Below are 18,369 nucleotides of genomic sequence, written 5' to 3' on the forward strand. Positions count from 1 at the left end.
CACTTAGTTATTCTAGGTCTTAATTTTCTTATTTGTAAAATGATAGTTTCCAAGATCCTTCCCATTTCAATGTTCTATGGAAGTGCCTTGCCACCAGCTGAGAACATTAACCATCACACCAGCCACGTGTGAAACTAATGATACTTCTGGATTCTTCACTTTCCACTCACTTAAACTAGTATATTGGGTTTCCAAGTGATTTAAGAATATTCTAGACATAGTGCAGTTTTTGTTAACTTTATAAGATAACTTTCTACTTAAAAGATACAGAAACTTTGTGATGTGAGACCAAATTAAACAAAGGACTTAATCTTGCAGGTTGGATTTAAGCACCATATATTTTATTGTCTTTGTTGTTGTTTTGGAAGTGCAACATGAAATATTGGTTCACAAGTATAATGCCTATGTCTCCAATCCTCTATTTTTAAACTTTTTCCAGTAGGGATAAGAGTGCCTAAGGATTTATATTAGCTTAAGAACAGCTTCTTTATATCTGTATCTCTGAAGGAAGGGCAGAGAGGCATAAATACATAAAATGGTGTCTGTAATATTTTATTATGATGACACTAGAGTGTAGCCATAAATTGTCATCATCTCTTAGGAATACATGAAAAGAAACATGACATGCAATTCTCTTGTATCCAGTTTCAATTATATAAGTGCATCATAAGTTCTCAGTTCTTATTCTGGATACACTGTTCAGAATTTAATTGCACATGTAAAAAGTTTTAAAGCTGTTATTTTGTCCATAATTTCATATGCTCCTATCATAGTTAGTGCCCGAGTTAGTTGGTCTCTTAGAGCAGCAGTGGTTACTGACAAGTTGTTAGTTTCCATTTTCCACTTATCAAGTGTTCGGTGGACTCTCTCACTTAATGAAACAGTGCTGAAAATTTTGAAATAATAATTATTATAGTTATCAATTAAGAACATTGTTTTAAACTACATCAGTATTATATATCTAGGTTTTCAAGCTAGTTTACCAGAGTGAAGTGAGGATTAAATTAATTGGTGAAGATAGTCTATATAAAAGTTTAGCGCAGAGTTTGGCACATACATAGTAAGTGAATGTTAGTCCCATGCCATCCCTTGTTTCCTTGAAGAAAATCAACAATTCAATTAACATTTGATCCTAAGAGAGATTTACTCAAGACCTCAAAATAATTGTGGACTATTTACTATAAACCAGTACATTACTGCTACAATGCTACATGCTTTATAACTTGATCTCATGACCGCTCTCTTAGATAAGTCTATCCATTTTACCAGTAAAGAAACTGAGGCACAGCTAAGTTAGGGGACTTATCCAGGATCACAAAACTATTTGGGATTTAAAGCCAAGCAGTCTATCCTCAGAGTACTTGCTCTAAAACTACTATACCCATATGGATCTCAAATATATAATAAACTAAAATCAGTCTTTTACAGCAAATTAGAGTATAAGAATGAGAATAAGCTTATACTACATGTTGTCATTCATACATACCTCATTGTAGACTTATCAGTTTCTGTGATTGCCAGGTTTAGTTTTTGACACAAAAATTGAAAATTTGTTTCAGTAATATTGTTGGCAATTATCTTGAAGATCTTCGCTAAGATTTTCTCTACATTTGAACATAAAAGAAAATTTAGGTCATCTCTTTTGAAAAACATACTCTATTCTGAGTTAATATTATAGCTAGGTTGTTTACTTCTGTGCTGCTATAAGATGTACATATCAAATAAGATTGAAAACTAAAGTGCAGCTCTAACACACAAACTGAAATTTGAACCATTTATTCCATTTCTTCTAAAATCTGAATAACCCTAAACATAAATAATGTAAAATGTCTATTTAACATAAAATGTCTATTAAAAAGGATATTATAAGCAACTTCAAGGTGATCATCAAACCCTTTAATTCTTTCAGGATTTGAAATGAATTTAGCTCCTACCTTCAATTCTGACTTTTTAATATGCTTCTTTGGGTACCATCCTGAGAAACCAAGTTCAAATCTACTATAAGTATGGTATATATATATGCTTATTTTATATTCACATCACTTATTTAATGAATGTTGGCTTAGATATAAGTAGAGTATTTTTAGTTTATAAAAAAGCTTCTAGGTAATTTGAACTAGATCCATTTTTTTTAGATCCATTTTTTTGTTAACCAAGGTAATTTGAGAATTTTCAAGAACCAGTGATCTGCCGTCCCTCTGTAATCATCTCAAATATGTTCTATGCTTTCTGTTTTTAAATTTTTATCCACACCGTTAATCCCTCAGGCTAGATTATATGCTAATGATATAATTGGAAATCCAATCTCCTAAGTGAAATTTTAAGGAAGAGACCCCATGTTCTTTGTTAATTGCAGAATTAACATCTCCTATGATGACTTCCTTTCCAATTTCTCTGGGTGCCAAGCCTGCAGTATGAAGGCCCCAGGGGAATAAAGAAAGGAGATAAATGGCTTGGATTCTCTTGTTTTTGCTGACTTTCATCTGTTGTCATTGCCCGTTGAACTTTCCCCAAAGAGGCTAGAACCACATGAATCTTCCTTCCTCAGGAACTTGAGTAACAGAATTTTAACAAGGAAGTTCAATCATGTAACTTTACAGCCCTTCTCTAAAGTACTGTTACCTAACAGGAATACTTTATAGATCCTTGGAAACCCCTAAAAGCTTTGTTTTATAAAACTAAAGTTACCATTAAATATCCCCTTTTTTATGATAATTAGCAGAACCAACTTGCCTAGCAAGTTAGAGAAAACACCTACAGTGACTTTTATTGCTTAGGTTCCTTCCATCCGTGAGGCCCACATCTTGCAAAACTTCTGAATGGTAGCCATACATATTTTGGCTTACAGAGGACTGTACATTTTTAGTGACCATCTCAATAGATTATAAGATTATGATGATATAAGCCTCCTGATTACATAGACAGGGTCCTGATAGTTGTATATATTCTCTTTCCCCAAACCTGGATCATTAAATTGATTTAATACTTAAATACGGCATTAAATTGGAGGACCAAAATCTGAATCTACTCTGAGGATTGACAATGAGTGGCAAAGTTAGAGTCCCAGAAAAAAGCTTAGTTCTTGGGAACCCAAACCCAGGGAAAGAACTGGATAGTGAAACTTCCATCCCAAAGGCTTGGAGAAACCAGTCTCCGTCTGGTCCGGTGAAAGGACATTTAAAGAAAATGGACCCGCTCTCTGAAGTAATCAGGAACAACCAAAGGAGCTCTTAAGAACAGAAGGAATGAAGAATGCCCAAGGATTACAGACAGGTGATCATAATGAGCCAAGAACTGACTGGCATCAATGTAAAGGATCTATGAACTTCCTTCAAGGCAAAATACAACTTTTAGAACAACTACATATGGTGATCAGAGCTGATGAAAAAATCTGTATGTAGATTCTCTGAGTTTGGCCACAACCATGATGAAAAATCTCTTGAAGTACATTGAGGCCAGTAGGTGGGAAGCAGCTCACCTGTGACTTAAATTTACCTGTTTTCAATGGTTCAAATTGTGTAGACCCAGATTAAATAATCAAAATTACCAAAATAAACTCCTAGCCTTCAGGAAAGGGTAGACGATAAATATTTGAAAGTCTCTGCCAGATTGAAAGCCTCTGATTAAAGCAAACTATTTGTTAATTTATAGATGCCAGAAAATGACTCGTAAGCTAGCCAATCACTCATCACCTACCATCTCTCTCATCTGCCCTCTGTAGATAGCGTGCAATAGTATACAATTGTTTTCCTTTACAGATTTCCATTGGAGGTCTCAGCAAAGGGTTATCATCAAAATTTATCTCCTTCAGTGAAAAAAGGTTGTAGATACCACTAGGCAGAGCTGTCAGATTATTTCCTAGTAGAAAAAAATTATAATTGAATTATATCCTTCTGTAAAAGAAAACTATGGAGACAAATAACAACTATGTAAAGGGCATCTACTGTGTCTCACTGACAAAGTATCAGAGGAGCCTCACAATGCTGGCAAAACATACGTTCTTATGTTGTCCACTTGCTAGGAATGAAAAGGAGAAAGTATAGAAACAGAGCAATGTTTCGTTTTTCTCATAGAGAATGACAAAATGAGAAGGAGGCTTTCCTCTTATAATGCAGGAAAGGACTTTACAGAGTAAGTGAGATGGTAATTTTTTAAATAAACTTTGTTTGCAATAATTTCAGATTTACAGAAAAGTTGCAGAAATTGTATAGAGTTCCTGTATACTCTTCATCTAGTTTTAGTTTTCCCTGATGTTATCATCTCACATTATTGTATTACATTTTTTTTTATTCAGTCATCAATTTTAGACACATCACTGTATACATGTCAGTCCCAATCGCCCAATTCAGCACACCACCATCCCCACCCCACCGCAGTTTTCCCCCCTTGGTGTCCATACGTTTGTTCTCTACATCTGTGTCTCAACTTCTGCCCTGAAAACCGGTTCATCTGTACCATTGTATTACATTTTTAAATCGAAGAAACTTTAACATTGGCACATTACTATTAAATAAGCTTTGGACATTTTTGAATTTCATTATATTTTCCATCAATGTCCTTTTTCTGTTCCAGTATCCATTCCAGGATAGCACACTGCATACAGTTATGTCTTCTGGTCTGTGACAGTTCCTCAGCCTGTCCTTGTTTTTCATGATCTTGATGGTTTGGAGTAGTACAAGTTAGGTATTTTGTAGAATATTCCTTAATATGAGTTTATCTGATATATTTTTTCATGAATAGACTGGGGTTATGGGTTTTTGGAAAGAATACCACAGAGATGAAGTGCTGTCATCACACCAGGGATACCTGACATCCACAAGACATCACTAGCATGTTAAACGTTATCCCTTGGCTAAAATAGTGTCTGCCAGGTTTCTCCAATGTGATGTTTTGATTTTCTCCTTTCCATACTCTATTCTTTAGAACTGAGTTACGAAGTCTGGTCCACCCTCAAGGAGTGAAGATTAAGCTCCAACTTCCCTAAACATAATTTTTTCAAAACCACCTTAATCTGTGGGACTTCCCTGGCAGTCCAGTGGTTAAGACTTCACCTTCCAATGCAGGGGGTGCAGGTTTGATCCCTGATCAGGGAGCTAAGATCCCACATGACTTGTGGCCAAAAAACCAAAACAGAAAACAGAAACAATATTGTAACAAATTCAATAAAGACTTTTAAAATGGTCCACATAAAAAAAAAAATCTTAAAAAAAAATTTTTTTGATCTTTAAAAAAAAAAAAACCACCTTAATCTAACATAAACCTGACATAAAAAGTAAAACTGTGATAACTGACAAAGTAAGAATTTGTAATCATTTCAAGAGGAACTGGCCTAAAGTTTGCCTTTGTGTTATTTATATATTTATGGTTATATTATTTTAGCCAAAATTAAAGGAACCTGGTTCCTTTTAGTGAAGAAAGGTATTTAGAAACCAAGATCTGGGTACTAGAGTTGCTCATTGCTTCTTGGAGTGTGTGCTGCTTCTGACTTAAGTATATTCTCTCTCACTCCCTGATATCACTAGCTCTGGGGAAAACCAGTTGCCATGTCATAAAGAGGCTCATATGGAAAGGGACTAAATCCTGCTGCCAGTAGCCACATAAATAAGCTTTGAAGCAAATCCACCAGCCCTAATCAAGCCTGGCTGCAGCACCAGCCAACAAGTTGGCTGCAATCTCATACAAGACTCTGAGATAGAACAAGTCAGCTAAACACCTCCTGGGTTCCTGACCCTCAGAAACTGTGTGAAATAAATATTTTATTAACTTAAGAAGCGAAATTTTGTGGAAACTTGTCACATACCAATAGAAAACTGATATAACAGCTAATGGCTAAAAGTACTGAACTAAGATCTAAGGAGCTGCCATTTGCAGGGAAGGAGTTTGTATTTTTAGTCCAGCAACTTAAATGCCTGATGAAGCAACAATAGCAACAAAAACAAATATCAACATTGGAGAGAAATAGAATTGATTATAGGGTTCAGGATTCAAAACAGAGAAAAAAGAAAATGTGGCTCACTCCCAAGAGAAAAAAACAACTCAATTGCTGTAGTTAACATATAAGAATTTTAAAGCAGCTAATACAATGATGTTCAAGAATGGAAAGAAAGATATTCTTATAATGAATGAAAAAAATAGGAAATCTTGGAGGAGAAATATAAACTATAAAAAAGGAAAAATGGAAATGCTAGAACTGAAAAATTCAGTATCTGAAATTAGAAATTAATTGGAGAGACTTAACAGAATAGAAATGATAGACAAGTCAGTAAACTTGAAGGCAGATCAATATGAGATGCTGAAAGCTCTGTGTACACACACACACACACACACACAGGGAGAGAGAGAGAGCACTTTAGGGATTTGTAGGACAATATGTAAAGGTAATTGGAGTAGAGAGAGAAAATGAAGCAGAAAAAAATTTTGAAGGAATAACGGTTAAAAAAAGTCCCCCAATGTAGTAAAATATATGAATATACAGACCAGAAACAGCAAAATCCAAGCAGTATAAATAAACATGAAAAACACACCTAGAATGAATGTCACAGAAAATTCAGAGTAGGCCTCTCAAAAAATCAGCCCCTCCACTTGAAGCAATCAAAAGCTGGAAAGGGCTGATAGAATCAGCTTTTTCAGAATTCTGGAATTTAATCCAGAATTTTACAGTTACTGGATACTGCTCAATGAAGAAAAAGGCAGCAGAATTTTGGTAAAAGAGCACTGTGGCTTTTTCACTCGTCTCCATACCACCCACCATTTCCCAGAATGGCAGCAACAGCCGTGGAGAGGGCAGCCTGCATTCCTGGTGCAGCTTGCTGGTGCCAGAAAGCCAACATGGACCTTGTTCTTTTAATACTGAGGTTTTGCATTTTGACCTGTCTGCTGATTCCCCGAGGGACTGACACAGAGACTGACTTTTGTTTTGCTCCCCCGACTCAGGACGGAGCTGCCTTCCTGAGTGGCAAGTGGTTGTCACGTGTAAAGACACACATGTCTGAGCCTACCTGGGGCAAGGAACAGCAGACAGGGAAAGCAGCAAACAGATCCAAAAGCCCAGGAAGGAGGAGGCTGAAGAGGAAGTTTCTTGGGGGAATAAGGGCTCAGAAGGGCCATGGTGTATCCTGGGGAAATGGAGTACAGTAAGCATATCCAGGACTGAACACATGCACAGAAGAGAACTGAGAGAATCCTAGGTTTGCACCTGTGGTGGATTTTTGGGCTTCACACAATCAGGAGAAGAAGGCTAAGGCAGAGTCATAGGTGGCCTGACTTAGCATTGAAGTGCCCCAGCATAGAGCTAAGCTGCAAAGACTGGGAAAGTAGTATTTTCTTTTATGGCTCTAGGTATTGAAGGACAGAAGAAGATATCCATGCAAATACTAACCAAAGAGTTGGGGTGGTTTTACTAATATCAGATAACATAGACTTTAAGTCAAAAACTGTTATAAAGGACAAAGGACAGTATATATTGTTAAAAGGATCATTACATTAAGAAGATATAACAGTTATAAGTATATACATACCTAACAGCAAAGCCCCAAAACATATTAGACAAATATTGACAGAATTGAAGGGAGCAACAAGTGGTTCTACAATAATAGATGGAGGCTATAATACCTCACTTTCAATAATGGATAGAACATTTAGACAAAAGGTCAGTAAGGAAATAGGAGACTTGAACAACACTATAAAACAACTAAACCTAACAGACATACATAGAAGACGCCAACAGCAGAATACACATTTTTCTCAAGTGCACATAGAACATTCTCCATGATAGACCATATAATAAGCCACAAGACAAGTCTCAATAAATTAAAATTGACTGAAAAAAGTCATACAGTATATCTTCTTTGACCACAATGGAATGAAACTATGAAAAATAATAGAAGGAAAACCGGAAAATTTACAAATTTAAACAGCATACTTTTAAGCAACCAATGTGTCAAAGATGGAATCAAAAAGGAAGTTATAAAATACAAAGAGATGAATGAAAATGAAAACACAATAAACAAAAATTATGGATGCAACAGAAGCAGTGCTTAGGATGAAATTTATAGCTGAAAAAGAAGAAATATCTCACATTAATAACTTTACACCTAAATGAACTAGAAAAAGATAAGCAAATTAATCCAAAACTATCAGAAGGCGGAAACAATAAAGATTAGAGCAGATATAAATGAAATAGAGAATAGAAAAACAATAGAATCAACAAAACCAAAAGTTGGTTCTTTGAAAAGATCAACAAAATTGACAAACCTTTAGCTCAATGGACTAAGAAAAAAGAAGCAAGACTCAAATTGCTAAAATCAGAAATGAAAATGGGAACATTACTACTGATTCTACAGAAGTAAAAGATTATAGAGTACTGGGAACATTATTATACCAGCAAATTGGATAATCTAGCTGATGTGAATGATGGAGTTAGAATTCTAAATAATCTCCTACTTCAAAGTCTGTGCTTTGAGGAAAGCAAGGAATTAATCTATAAATCCCTTTCACTGGTATAATGTCTCACATTTATCAAAATATTTTCATAAGTTTTATCTTATATTTCCACGATTCTATGAACGAGCAGAAGTTATAGCTTTCCTATCTTGCTGATGGAAAAACTGAGGTTCAAAGTGGTTATCTATCTTTCTAAATCCACTAGCATTAGTGACAGAGGGGACTAATTCTCAAGACTGTATATAAATGTCTTTTGTCTGAGTAATGAAGATGCCACCAGCTTTCAAAGTCTCATTCAGTCCACAAACCAAATCTATGACGTGGGTATTCCTGTTAGCTTCGTTTCATGAATAGAGGAAACGGATTCTAACTTCAAATCTGGCAAGCAGAGCTGGAGACTATGGGCGTGCCAGTTGTGTAGCGATTATCTCTTAGATCCAAACCCATCTCTGTGGGCTCCTTGATTGTTTTTCCTTGGGTGTCACACCAGCAACACTCTTTTACCCCACCAGCAGCAGTTCCTGCCCATAACAGCTGAATGCAGTTTGCAGTTTTCCCAACACCTGCAGAACTAGCTCCTTTCTCTCTCTCTCTTTCTCTCTCTCACACACACACTGCCCCACACACACACAAACACACACTCACCACCCCCAAGCTCAGAGGAACAAGCACCAGGCAAGCAGTACTTCATCCTCAGACTTCCGAGTTTCACCACTGTGTGACCCCTCCTCCAAACTTCTAAGTTTTAATAATTCCAACGTCTTCACTTTATTCCCTCAGCCATAAGATGGTTATTGCTTCCTGCCATTGCTACTTTTGTGATAACCTTAGGATTCTCTCTTTACCCTTTTAGTTAAACAGTTAATAAGATTTTACTTAGTAATTAACTAAGGTGTGGTTTCTGTCTCCTGACTGGATCCTGACTGATACACTTTTCTAATTCTGATAGGGACTAACAGAGAACTGGCTAAGCTTGCAGAAAAGTCTGTGATCTTCCTATTTTGTCTTGATTCTTGTACTAGAGAGCCTCAAGAGAACTATGCTTTCTATTGGTAGTTGTGTTCTCCAGTGGGCCAGAAGACTCTGGTCAGCCTTTGTTTTCTTCATGCACAAATAGTAGCTGAGTGAAGCATGTCCTACACTTGGACAAAATAGATAACCTCCCTAAAAAACAGTGAAACTTTGCCAAAATACAAAAGTGGGACCAAAAACTTAAATTGCAGGGCTGAGTTATTGTAACTTATTGCAAGTTATTGCAAATGGATGTATACCTACATAGCCAGCTTACTAGGAGTTCTGGGGATTCAGGAAACAAATGCCAGTTGCATTATATCTAAGTATTGATACATTTACTGTAGGTTTTACTGTACTACTGGTACTAGTGCACCCAAAAGATGAGTTTGTTTGTAATCTAGAAATCCTCTAAATTTAAGAAGGTGCAGGGCTCTGGTTATAAGTGCTACTTTCAACTGAAAGATATAATTTTAGAAACCCAGCTGTTTATGAGATTAGCTGGTACAACCACTATGGGCATAAATTTCCTCAAATCTGGTAAAGTTGAAGATGTACATAACCTCTGATCCAGTGATTCTACTTATAGCTATATGAACTTCAAAAAACTCAAGCAGATGTATACTAGGAACATGTACAGGGATATTTGTAGTAGCAAACAAATTGGAAACAACCTAATTGTCTATCAACAGGATAATGGATTAATTGTTGTTTAACCATATAATTGAATATTATACATGTTATACATACATTTAAAATGAATGAAATAGGTCTATGTATACATTAACATGGATTAATTTTAGAAATATGACAAATGAAAAAGCAAGTTACAGAATGGTAAATTACATACCATATAGTATGATAAGATACAATAAAATTTAAAACTCAAAATAATGTTACTTTGTTATGGATATATATATGTATAAAAACATGGATAGAAAAAAGATATACATCAACTTCAGTACAGTGGTTACTTCTAGTTTGGGGAGAAGTACAAAAGAAGTTTCAATTCTGTTTTATTTCTTAATCAAAAATATCTCAAGTAAATATCACAAAATGTTAGCATTCCTTATACCTGAGAGTAAGTACATAGGTGTTTATTATTTTTCTGTAAGTTTGAAATATTTCATAATAAAAATTATTAAGAAAAATACTTGTCTAGCTTTGGGAATTCTGATATTTTTAGAGTGAGTGATTTACTTTTTTTGTTGTTGTTATTGAACTGATTTACTTTGTAAAAGAGTGTAAGGTATTAGAGTATTGTAGGGTGTAGGAGTGGGATCGGGGAGCCAGCAGAGAAGGAAAATAGAGACAATGCTGACCTAAGGTTGTGTAGGTAGGTGTGTGAAGAGAGAGAGATGAGGTCAGGTTCACAAAGGGAAGAAATAATGAATGACTGGGTATAGGCAGAGAAGACAGAAAAGAAATGAAAATGTGTGCAGGTTCCCCAGCTGGATTATAACCTCTTTTAGGGAAGGAACTGAACCTTATGCTTTGCTCTCATTTTCTGTACCTGCACTAGCCATTTCCTTCCTATGGGCACTTAATACATGATGTTGACTGTTTGCCATTCTGTCTTGTCAGCAAAATTTGCCCCCTGAAACCAAAACTCAACTTAATTTATTATGCTTATTGGTTATGCTTGACACTCACCACTCAAGTTTAGTTGCTGGAGAGCATTTAAAGATAGAAAAGATGGTGGCAGATATCTTATTTGATTGTTGTATGCATTTAAACTAACCAAACCTCTCAGTTCCCCTATATTTCTTGGCATCTCTCTGATTGCATTATTTGAGATATCAAGTCCTTTAAGTTGAGTCATATTAGACAGCTCTTCCGGAAGTCTTGTTAACTGTAACAAAGATTAAACAATTATATTTTTAATAAATATTTCTATGACTAAAACTTCTTCTAAAATAAAATGGAAGGAGAGTTTTTTGTCCTAAAAAGGATATATTTTCATTATGTCACAAAGTCTTTGTGATTCCCTTCCTTAATAAAACCCACAACAAATTGTGTAGCATGCAGGTATTTCTCCAGTCTGACCGGTGCTACCAATTCAACCCTGTGGCTTGCTAACCACTTTCCTCACTCTCCCAACACTCAGTGTTCGTTGCCACCTTATCCCTTTCTTCCGTCCCTAAAGCTTACCCTGCTTTGATTTCTTCTCCGCCCTGAAGTCTTTCTAAACTATTCTCTTCCATATTTGATGTCTTTACTCCTACTCTCATTAACATTACTTTTTATTAGTCCCTTGTGTGTTCTTCTTGGATTTTTAAATGACATGATACATGTTTTATACTTTTTGTATACATGCTCCCAATCATGATGCATTTTGAGTAAGTGCTCAGTAAATTTCTTTATAATGGACACACACAGTTTGGCAATATAGCCTCAAATGAAAATTCCTAGTACAAAAAATATTGCAAAGTAACAGGAATTAAGATACTCTGCTAAGGCAAAGAAAAAATATGCATCATCAGAAAAACTAAGGCCATCACAAGTGGCTTTTGGAATAAAGGAAGTTCTATGAGTGAACAAAAGAGTTTTGAATATATGGGCCCCTCAGAAATAATCAAACAACAAGGTGAATACTGGATATTGTGCTCAGTGTTCTTCTATATATAAAAGAAGCATAATAGACAATCCCTAACTTCAAGGAGATTAAAATTTAGTTCAAGGAACAAAATACACACATATGAAACAATCAGAAATCAGCATTAATAAGTAATTCAGTGCTAAAATAAAGTTTACAATAATATATAGAGAGAGAAGTTTAGGGAATGTGTATCAGTACAAATGAGAGACCTAAAAGAAAACTTCATGTAGCAGGTGGGACTCAAACAGCCTTTTAAGAAAGAATAGAATTGTATAGAAGTTACAGGACACTTCAGGCAAGACAAGTATGCATAAAAATGGCCATGAGAAGCTGAGCAGTAAAGAGAGGTGACAGGAAGCAGAGGGAGATATATTTAGAGAGGGAACATGGAACCAGCCTCCGGCAAGGCTTGAAACCCGGGCCTATGGGGTAGGAGTCAGATCAAGACAGATAGCTAGTTCTATAATTTGGCATTCCTTCAAACAAATATTCTTGAATTACTTGCTCAACATTTATTAGAGGAAGTGCCTGAGAACTGTGTGATGATAGAGCTACCATGGAAGGGAGACTCCTCTTGGGCATCCTTCACTCAGCAAAATAAAAGCCCTGTGATTAACCTGACTCATCTTCTTCAGATGACTGTTTAGTGAATATATGCTGTTATATAAATTAATCTTTTGAGCATATTACCTCCACCCCAAGAGGGTTATCAAAGTAATCTTTCCAATGTTAGAGAATATTCCTTTTGAAAGGAGTTCTGATAAATCATTTTTCTCATCTGGTGACCTTCAAAATGATGTTTTAATGACATGGAATGGTGTCTTTGGCAACGGCCCACCCATCCAAGGAATCTGGATTCCTTAGAATGGTCCTGTGAAATGAAGTCTGATAGTTTTGACAGGTCCTAAGAAAAGGAAGGAAACTGAATCAAAGAGAACAGCAAGAGGTTCCTGGAGTAGTCTAGGCATGAAGTAAATGATGAGACAATGGAATGATGAGACACTGACATTGGAAAATGAGAGAGATGATCCAAGAGCTTTTTCAGAGGAACAATGAAATCGTTTTGGTGTAAGATTCGGTATAACTGGTGATGGTTCCATGATTTCTAGATTGGCAGGTCTGAAGAAAGTGGCATCACAAACAAAAATAGAGACGTTTTTAAAGGAGTTGCATTAGAAAGAAAGATGAGTTTGATTTTGAAGTTATATTGACTTTGAGACAATAGAAGAATAGAAGAACAGGGAATTTCCAAGGAATCTGTGGGACTACAGCACTGGGAGAGATTAGCTCCAGTTATGTAGATTTGAGAGTCATGTGCATGCCAAAGTCTAGGAAGGAGTTAATAGAAAAGAGAAAATTAAAGACACAACCTTGCAGACTTCCACAGTAAGATACAGGAGGAGAAAGTGAGAGGATTATGAATCAGCCAAGGAATTCGTTGATGATTATAATGCAGAACTAAAACATGTCTTTTAGTACAAGAGCAACGTTTAAAACACAACATGTATCATTATTCATTCCATCTACTTCAGCAAGTATTTTCTGGAGTAGCCTCTCTGGAATATGTATTATATAGCAGGTATTAGGTTTAAAAAGGTCAACTTTTTAACTTTCAACTTTGGGAAATGTGGGTTAAATAGAGACAAAATGGTTTCTTTAGTGCAGGACCCTTCAGAGCTTTTAATATACTGAATCCATTGTGCTTCTCTAAGAGAGGAACCCAGTGCCTCTCAAAGCTCATGGGACTAGTGTTTTAGGAACAGACTCTGGGAAATCTTGCTCTACATAATAGTCCAGTCTCTATCAAGGTACTTTAATTTGACTGTGATGGTCAAGTTAAAGATTGCTAGATAATAGCTGTGTCCTTTTCACTCGTTTACTGAGATCTTAATATATAAATCAGTAATGCTTTTTAAAAAAAATATTTCCATAAAATTCAGTCAGCATTGAGTAAAATGAAATGCTGTAAGAACATTTATACCCATTGATCTAGCAATTCTTTAGGGAGAATTCCCTAGGGAAATGGTAAAATATGAAAAATGCTATATTTATGAAGAAATTCATCACAGCATTATTTATGATGATGAACAATTACAGCATCACTAAATGCTTAACAACAGAGGTTTAGTTACATAAATCACGTATTGGTTATAACAATTATTGGGACGATTATGTTATGTCATGGGTAAATTCTTACATGTTAAATGAAAATAAAAGACTTTAAAACTGAGTGTACAGTATTTTTATAATTGCTTATAAAATCATATACATAAGAAAAAGCAAGAGTGAAAGTAAGTTGTATCAACATATGACCAGTAGTTATATTATGATGGTATGCTTGTGGAATTTTTTTACTTCTTTTTCTCAATTTCGCAAATTTTCAGTAATGTGTTTATATTACATCCATAACTTTAAAACTCCTTTCACAGTTAAACTGAAATAAAAATAAGTATGTAAAATTGTCAGCTTTAATTACTTGGGATTTCATTTTAATGAAATATTTTCCTATAAAACTCTTGTGTTGAAAAGTTTATTTGTAAGCCGTATTTGAGGTTTTAAAAAAAAACCTATCCTTTACAAAATAAAGTATTCCAGCTAAATTAAACACACACACACACACACACGGACACTACAGCTTAGATTCTGATCCCTTTCAGTCATGCCTTCCCCCACAAAGTCCTAAATATCCGTCTCTTACCTTTCTCCCATTTATCTGGCTTATATTCAGCTCTTCCAGTGATTGAAGTTGGCAAAGTTCAATAGGAAAATATATAAATTGATTGCTTGAGATGTTTAATTTCTGGATTCCTTTTAAGTTACAGATCTCTGAAGGAATAGTCTGTATTTGGTTTTCTGAAAAATCAAGTACTTGCAAATTTTCTAAAGTACACACTTCTATGGGGAACGTTTCCAACTTATTACAGCATAAAATAAGAACACGGAGCGATACCATATTGGAAATAGATGGTTGAATTTGCCTTATTTTGTTTTTACCAAGATCAAGGTATTCAAGATTAATAAGAGAACATAAGTGCTCAGAAAATATTAGGAGTTTGTTTTCATTCAATTCTAAATGAAGCAGTTGTTTACTGAAAGATATATCTACAGGTATTTCTGAAATATAATTTCCATTAAAACCCAAATAATAAAGAGAATCTAAAGCACACAAACCTAGTGGAAAATACATTATTCTATTATAGCTCAATTCAACTTTAGTTATTTTTCTGCAGTTTTTTATTTCAATAGGAAAGTCTGCGATTAAATTTCCTGACAATTCTAGGCTGAACATATTATTAAGATGTGAAATATATTCAGGTATTTTCACTATATTATTTCTGTTTATATGGAGTTTTCTTAAATTTTTAAGCTTATGGATGTTCTTAGGAAGTTCTGTTAACTTATTATCACTAAGACTAAGGCATTCCAACATTACGCAGTGGGAAATTTTCTCTGGTATGTCTTTCAATAAATTTTTATCAAGTATTAGAATCCTAAGTTCCCTAAAATTCTCAATTTTGTGTGAAATAACTTCCAATTTATTGTCTGTCAATTGGAGTTCTTTCATTTTGAGCAACTGAAAAATTTCCACGGCCAAAAAGGTAAGTTTATTGTGATCAAGTAAAAGTATTTCTAAATTTTTAAGTTCCTTAATTTCTTTTGGCAAACTGTTTATCAGGTTTCCAGAAAGGTTTAGTAAAATTAACTTTGGAAGGAAGCACAGAGCTTTAGGAAATACTGTTAACTGATTATATTCCAGATTGAGAGCTCTCAAGTTTTTCAAACTAGACAGAGTAGCTGGTATATGTCTTAACTTATTTTTAGCCAAATTTAAAATTTCTACGTTTCCAAGACTTTCCAAGCCAGAAGGAAAATCCTCAATGCAGTTGTTATTTAAAAACAGTTGCCTGATAGTCCCAAGCTGTGATATTTCTTTAGGGATATGTGATATTTGGTTGTGACTGACATTTAATAGCTTTAAATTATGAAGTAACTGAATTTCAGATGGAAGTGATGATAACCCATTTTCTTGCATGGATAGAATTTCAAGTCTTAGCAGATCACTGGAGTCTGCCCCTTTAAAACTTTTGATTTCATTCTCATCTAAATAGAGATATTTTACATATTTGATTTTTAAAATGTCCTTAGGGAATTCCTGTAAACCCTTGGCTTTGAGGTTAACTGTAAAGTTATCTGATCCTAAGCCAAGTCCTTTCTGATTTTCTTCAGAGAGTTGTGGACTAATTTTTTCTAATGTTTCATGAGTTAGGGAGTCAACGAAAGCCTGATATTCAGCACTCATCATAGTAACTGATAATGAAGAACTTTGTGAAATTTCACTTTTTGACTGCAAGCTGTCATATGCAGCGATTGTTTCAGAAAATTGAAGAGTTTTCCTTTGTTCTTCATTTCTCTTAGATTTACTTCCAGAGGAGGATGTTGATGTATCATCACATATACCTAATGTATTTTTTCTAGGACGCGCTTTACAAATTTGGTTGGAAGTGGTCCCATCAGAAGCTTCCTTTAGAGAGTTTGATGTTTCTTTAATAACTCCAGATTCCTCCACTAACCGTGATCTAGATTCTTTCCTAAATTGACTAGTGAGATCCTCTAGCTCTTCTGAAGTACCCTTCTTTTCAGACATCTTATTTGCTGATATGTTTTATACCAATACAAGATTGCAATTCAATTATAATTTTCATGTTTAATTGTTTCCTTTGAACCTACAAAACAAATGATGTGAAGAGATATAATAAATATGTTAAAATTACAAATGAATTTTAATACAACTTTATTCTATAATAAGTAATTTACTAATTATTAAAATACATGTATAACTAATTAACTTATATATAATTGCTGACTAAACATAGTTTATTGATTGCATGCATTTATCACGATACTCTTGATACCACATTAAAATTATAGAAAGGAATAAAAAAGATCAAAGAAAATGAGAAAGGATACATAAGGGAATGAAATAACTCAGCAAATTTTTGGAAGACAGGGGATAGCCAGTGGCCCCCCTGTGCCACATGCAGAGAGTACCATTCTCATTGTGGATATTGTAGGTTTACTTATGGTATTGAAGCATCTTGTCCCAACAAATTCAGTGCGTTATGACAGTTCTCCAATAGGTGGAAGCAAAATGCCTTAAAGAAGGGGATGCTTTCTATAAAAAGTAGAAGTAAAACAACCTTTTCAAGGACTAACGCCTGACTTTAAGTCTTTTGTTTGACTCTTGAGGAACCTGCACAGCTAGACAGCACCCTTCTTCAGAGGTCTGGATCCCATCTCTGTAGGTCCCTCCTCCAAGTTTGTGGTTTTTAATAACCCAACCTCTTCCCTTCGTTCCGTCATCCCTAGGGGTGGTAGCTACTTCCTGTATTTATTATCTCTATGTTACTGCAGTTCCCCCTCTACCTTTTCAGTTCTCCAGTACTTGTCTACTCAACTCCCTATATTTACTGCTCCTTCTTCTTTTTATTATTATTATTTATTGAAATACAGTTGATTTACAATATTGTGTTAATTTCAGGTTACAGCAAAGTGATTCAGTTATATTTTTCAGATTATTTTCCATTATAGGTTATTACAAGATATTGAATATAGTTCCCTGTGTGATACAGTAAATCCATGTTGCTTATCTGTTTTATGTATAGTACTTTGTATCTGTTAATCCCAAACTCCTAATTTATCCCTCTCCCCACCCTTCCCCTTTGGTAACCATAAGTTTGCTTTTGATGTCTGTGAGTCTATTTCTGTTTTGTATACATATTCATTTGTATTATTTTTTCAGATTCCACATATAAGTGATATCATATAATATTTGTCTTTATCTGACTTGCTTCATTAAGCATAATATTTTCTAGGTCCAATGATGTTGCTGCAAATGGCAATATTTCATTCATTTTTATGGCTGAGTGATACTCCATTGTGTATATATATCACATCTTCTTATGCCAATCATCTGTTGATGGGCATTTGGGATGTTTCCATATCTTGGCTATTGTAAATAGTGCTGCTGTGAACACTGGGGTGTGTGTATCTTTTTGAATTAGAGTTTTTGTCTTTTCCAGGTATATACCCAGGAGTGGAATTGCTGGATCATATGGTAGCTCTATTTTCAGTTTTTTAAGGCACCTCTATACTGTTTTCCAAAGTGGCTGCACCAATTTACATTCCCACCAACAATGTAGAGGGGTTCCCTTTTCTCCATATCCTCTCCAGCATTTATTATTTGTAGACTTTTTGATGATAGCCATTCTGACTGGTATGAGGTGCTACCTCATCATGGTTTTGACTTGCATTTCTCT

The 18,369-nt window shown here is 35.0% G+C and overlaps 1 protein-coding gene across 1 annotated transcript; it reads right to left on the bottom strand.

Moving 5' to 3' along the window:
• Positions 1 to 699: 699 nt before the first annotated feature.
• On the bottom strand, positions 700 to 16,697 carry LRRD1 (leucine rich repeats and death domain containing 1). The gene is made up of 5 exons (XM_036864481.1): positions 14,751 to 16,697; positions 11,107 to 11,305; positions 3,697 to 3,858; positions 1,487 to 1,604; positions 700 to 886 (listed from the first exon to the last, which is right to left on the bottom strand). The coding sequence occupies exons 1-5, from the start codon at positions 16,695 to 16,697 to the stop codon at positions 700 to 702; spliced, it is 2,613 nt and encodes an 870-aa protein (XP_036720376.1).
• Between the last annotated feature and the right edge of the window lie 1,672 nt (positions 16,698 to 18,369).

Source organism: Balaenoptera musculus, chromosome 9 (genome assembly GCF_009873245.2).
Source record: "Balaenoptera musculus isolate JJ_BM4_2016_0621 chromosome 9, mBalMus1.pri.v3, whole genome shotgun sequence".
NCBI classification, from domain to species: domain Eukaryota; kingdom Metazoa; phylum Chordata; class Mammalia; order Artiodactyla; family Balaenopteridae; genus Balaenoptera; species Balaenoptera musculus.

What these genes read in the sequence shown, in the direction of transcription:
- LRRD1 (XM_036864481.1), bottom strand. Translation starts at nt 16,697, where the DNA reads ATGTCTGAAAAGAAGGGTACTTCAGAAGAGCTAGAGGATCTCACTAGT. An exon ending in GCCAGATAAATGGGAGAAAG is followed by an intron (nt 11,306 to 14,750) that starts GTAAGAGACGGA and finishes TCTTTGTTACAG; the next exon opens with TTAACAAGACTTCCGGAAGA. An exon ending in ACTGATAAGTCTACAATGAG is followed by an intron (nt 887 to 1,486) that starts GTATGTATGAAT and finishes CAAAATTTTCAG; the next exon opens with CACTGTTTCATTAAGTGAGA.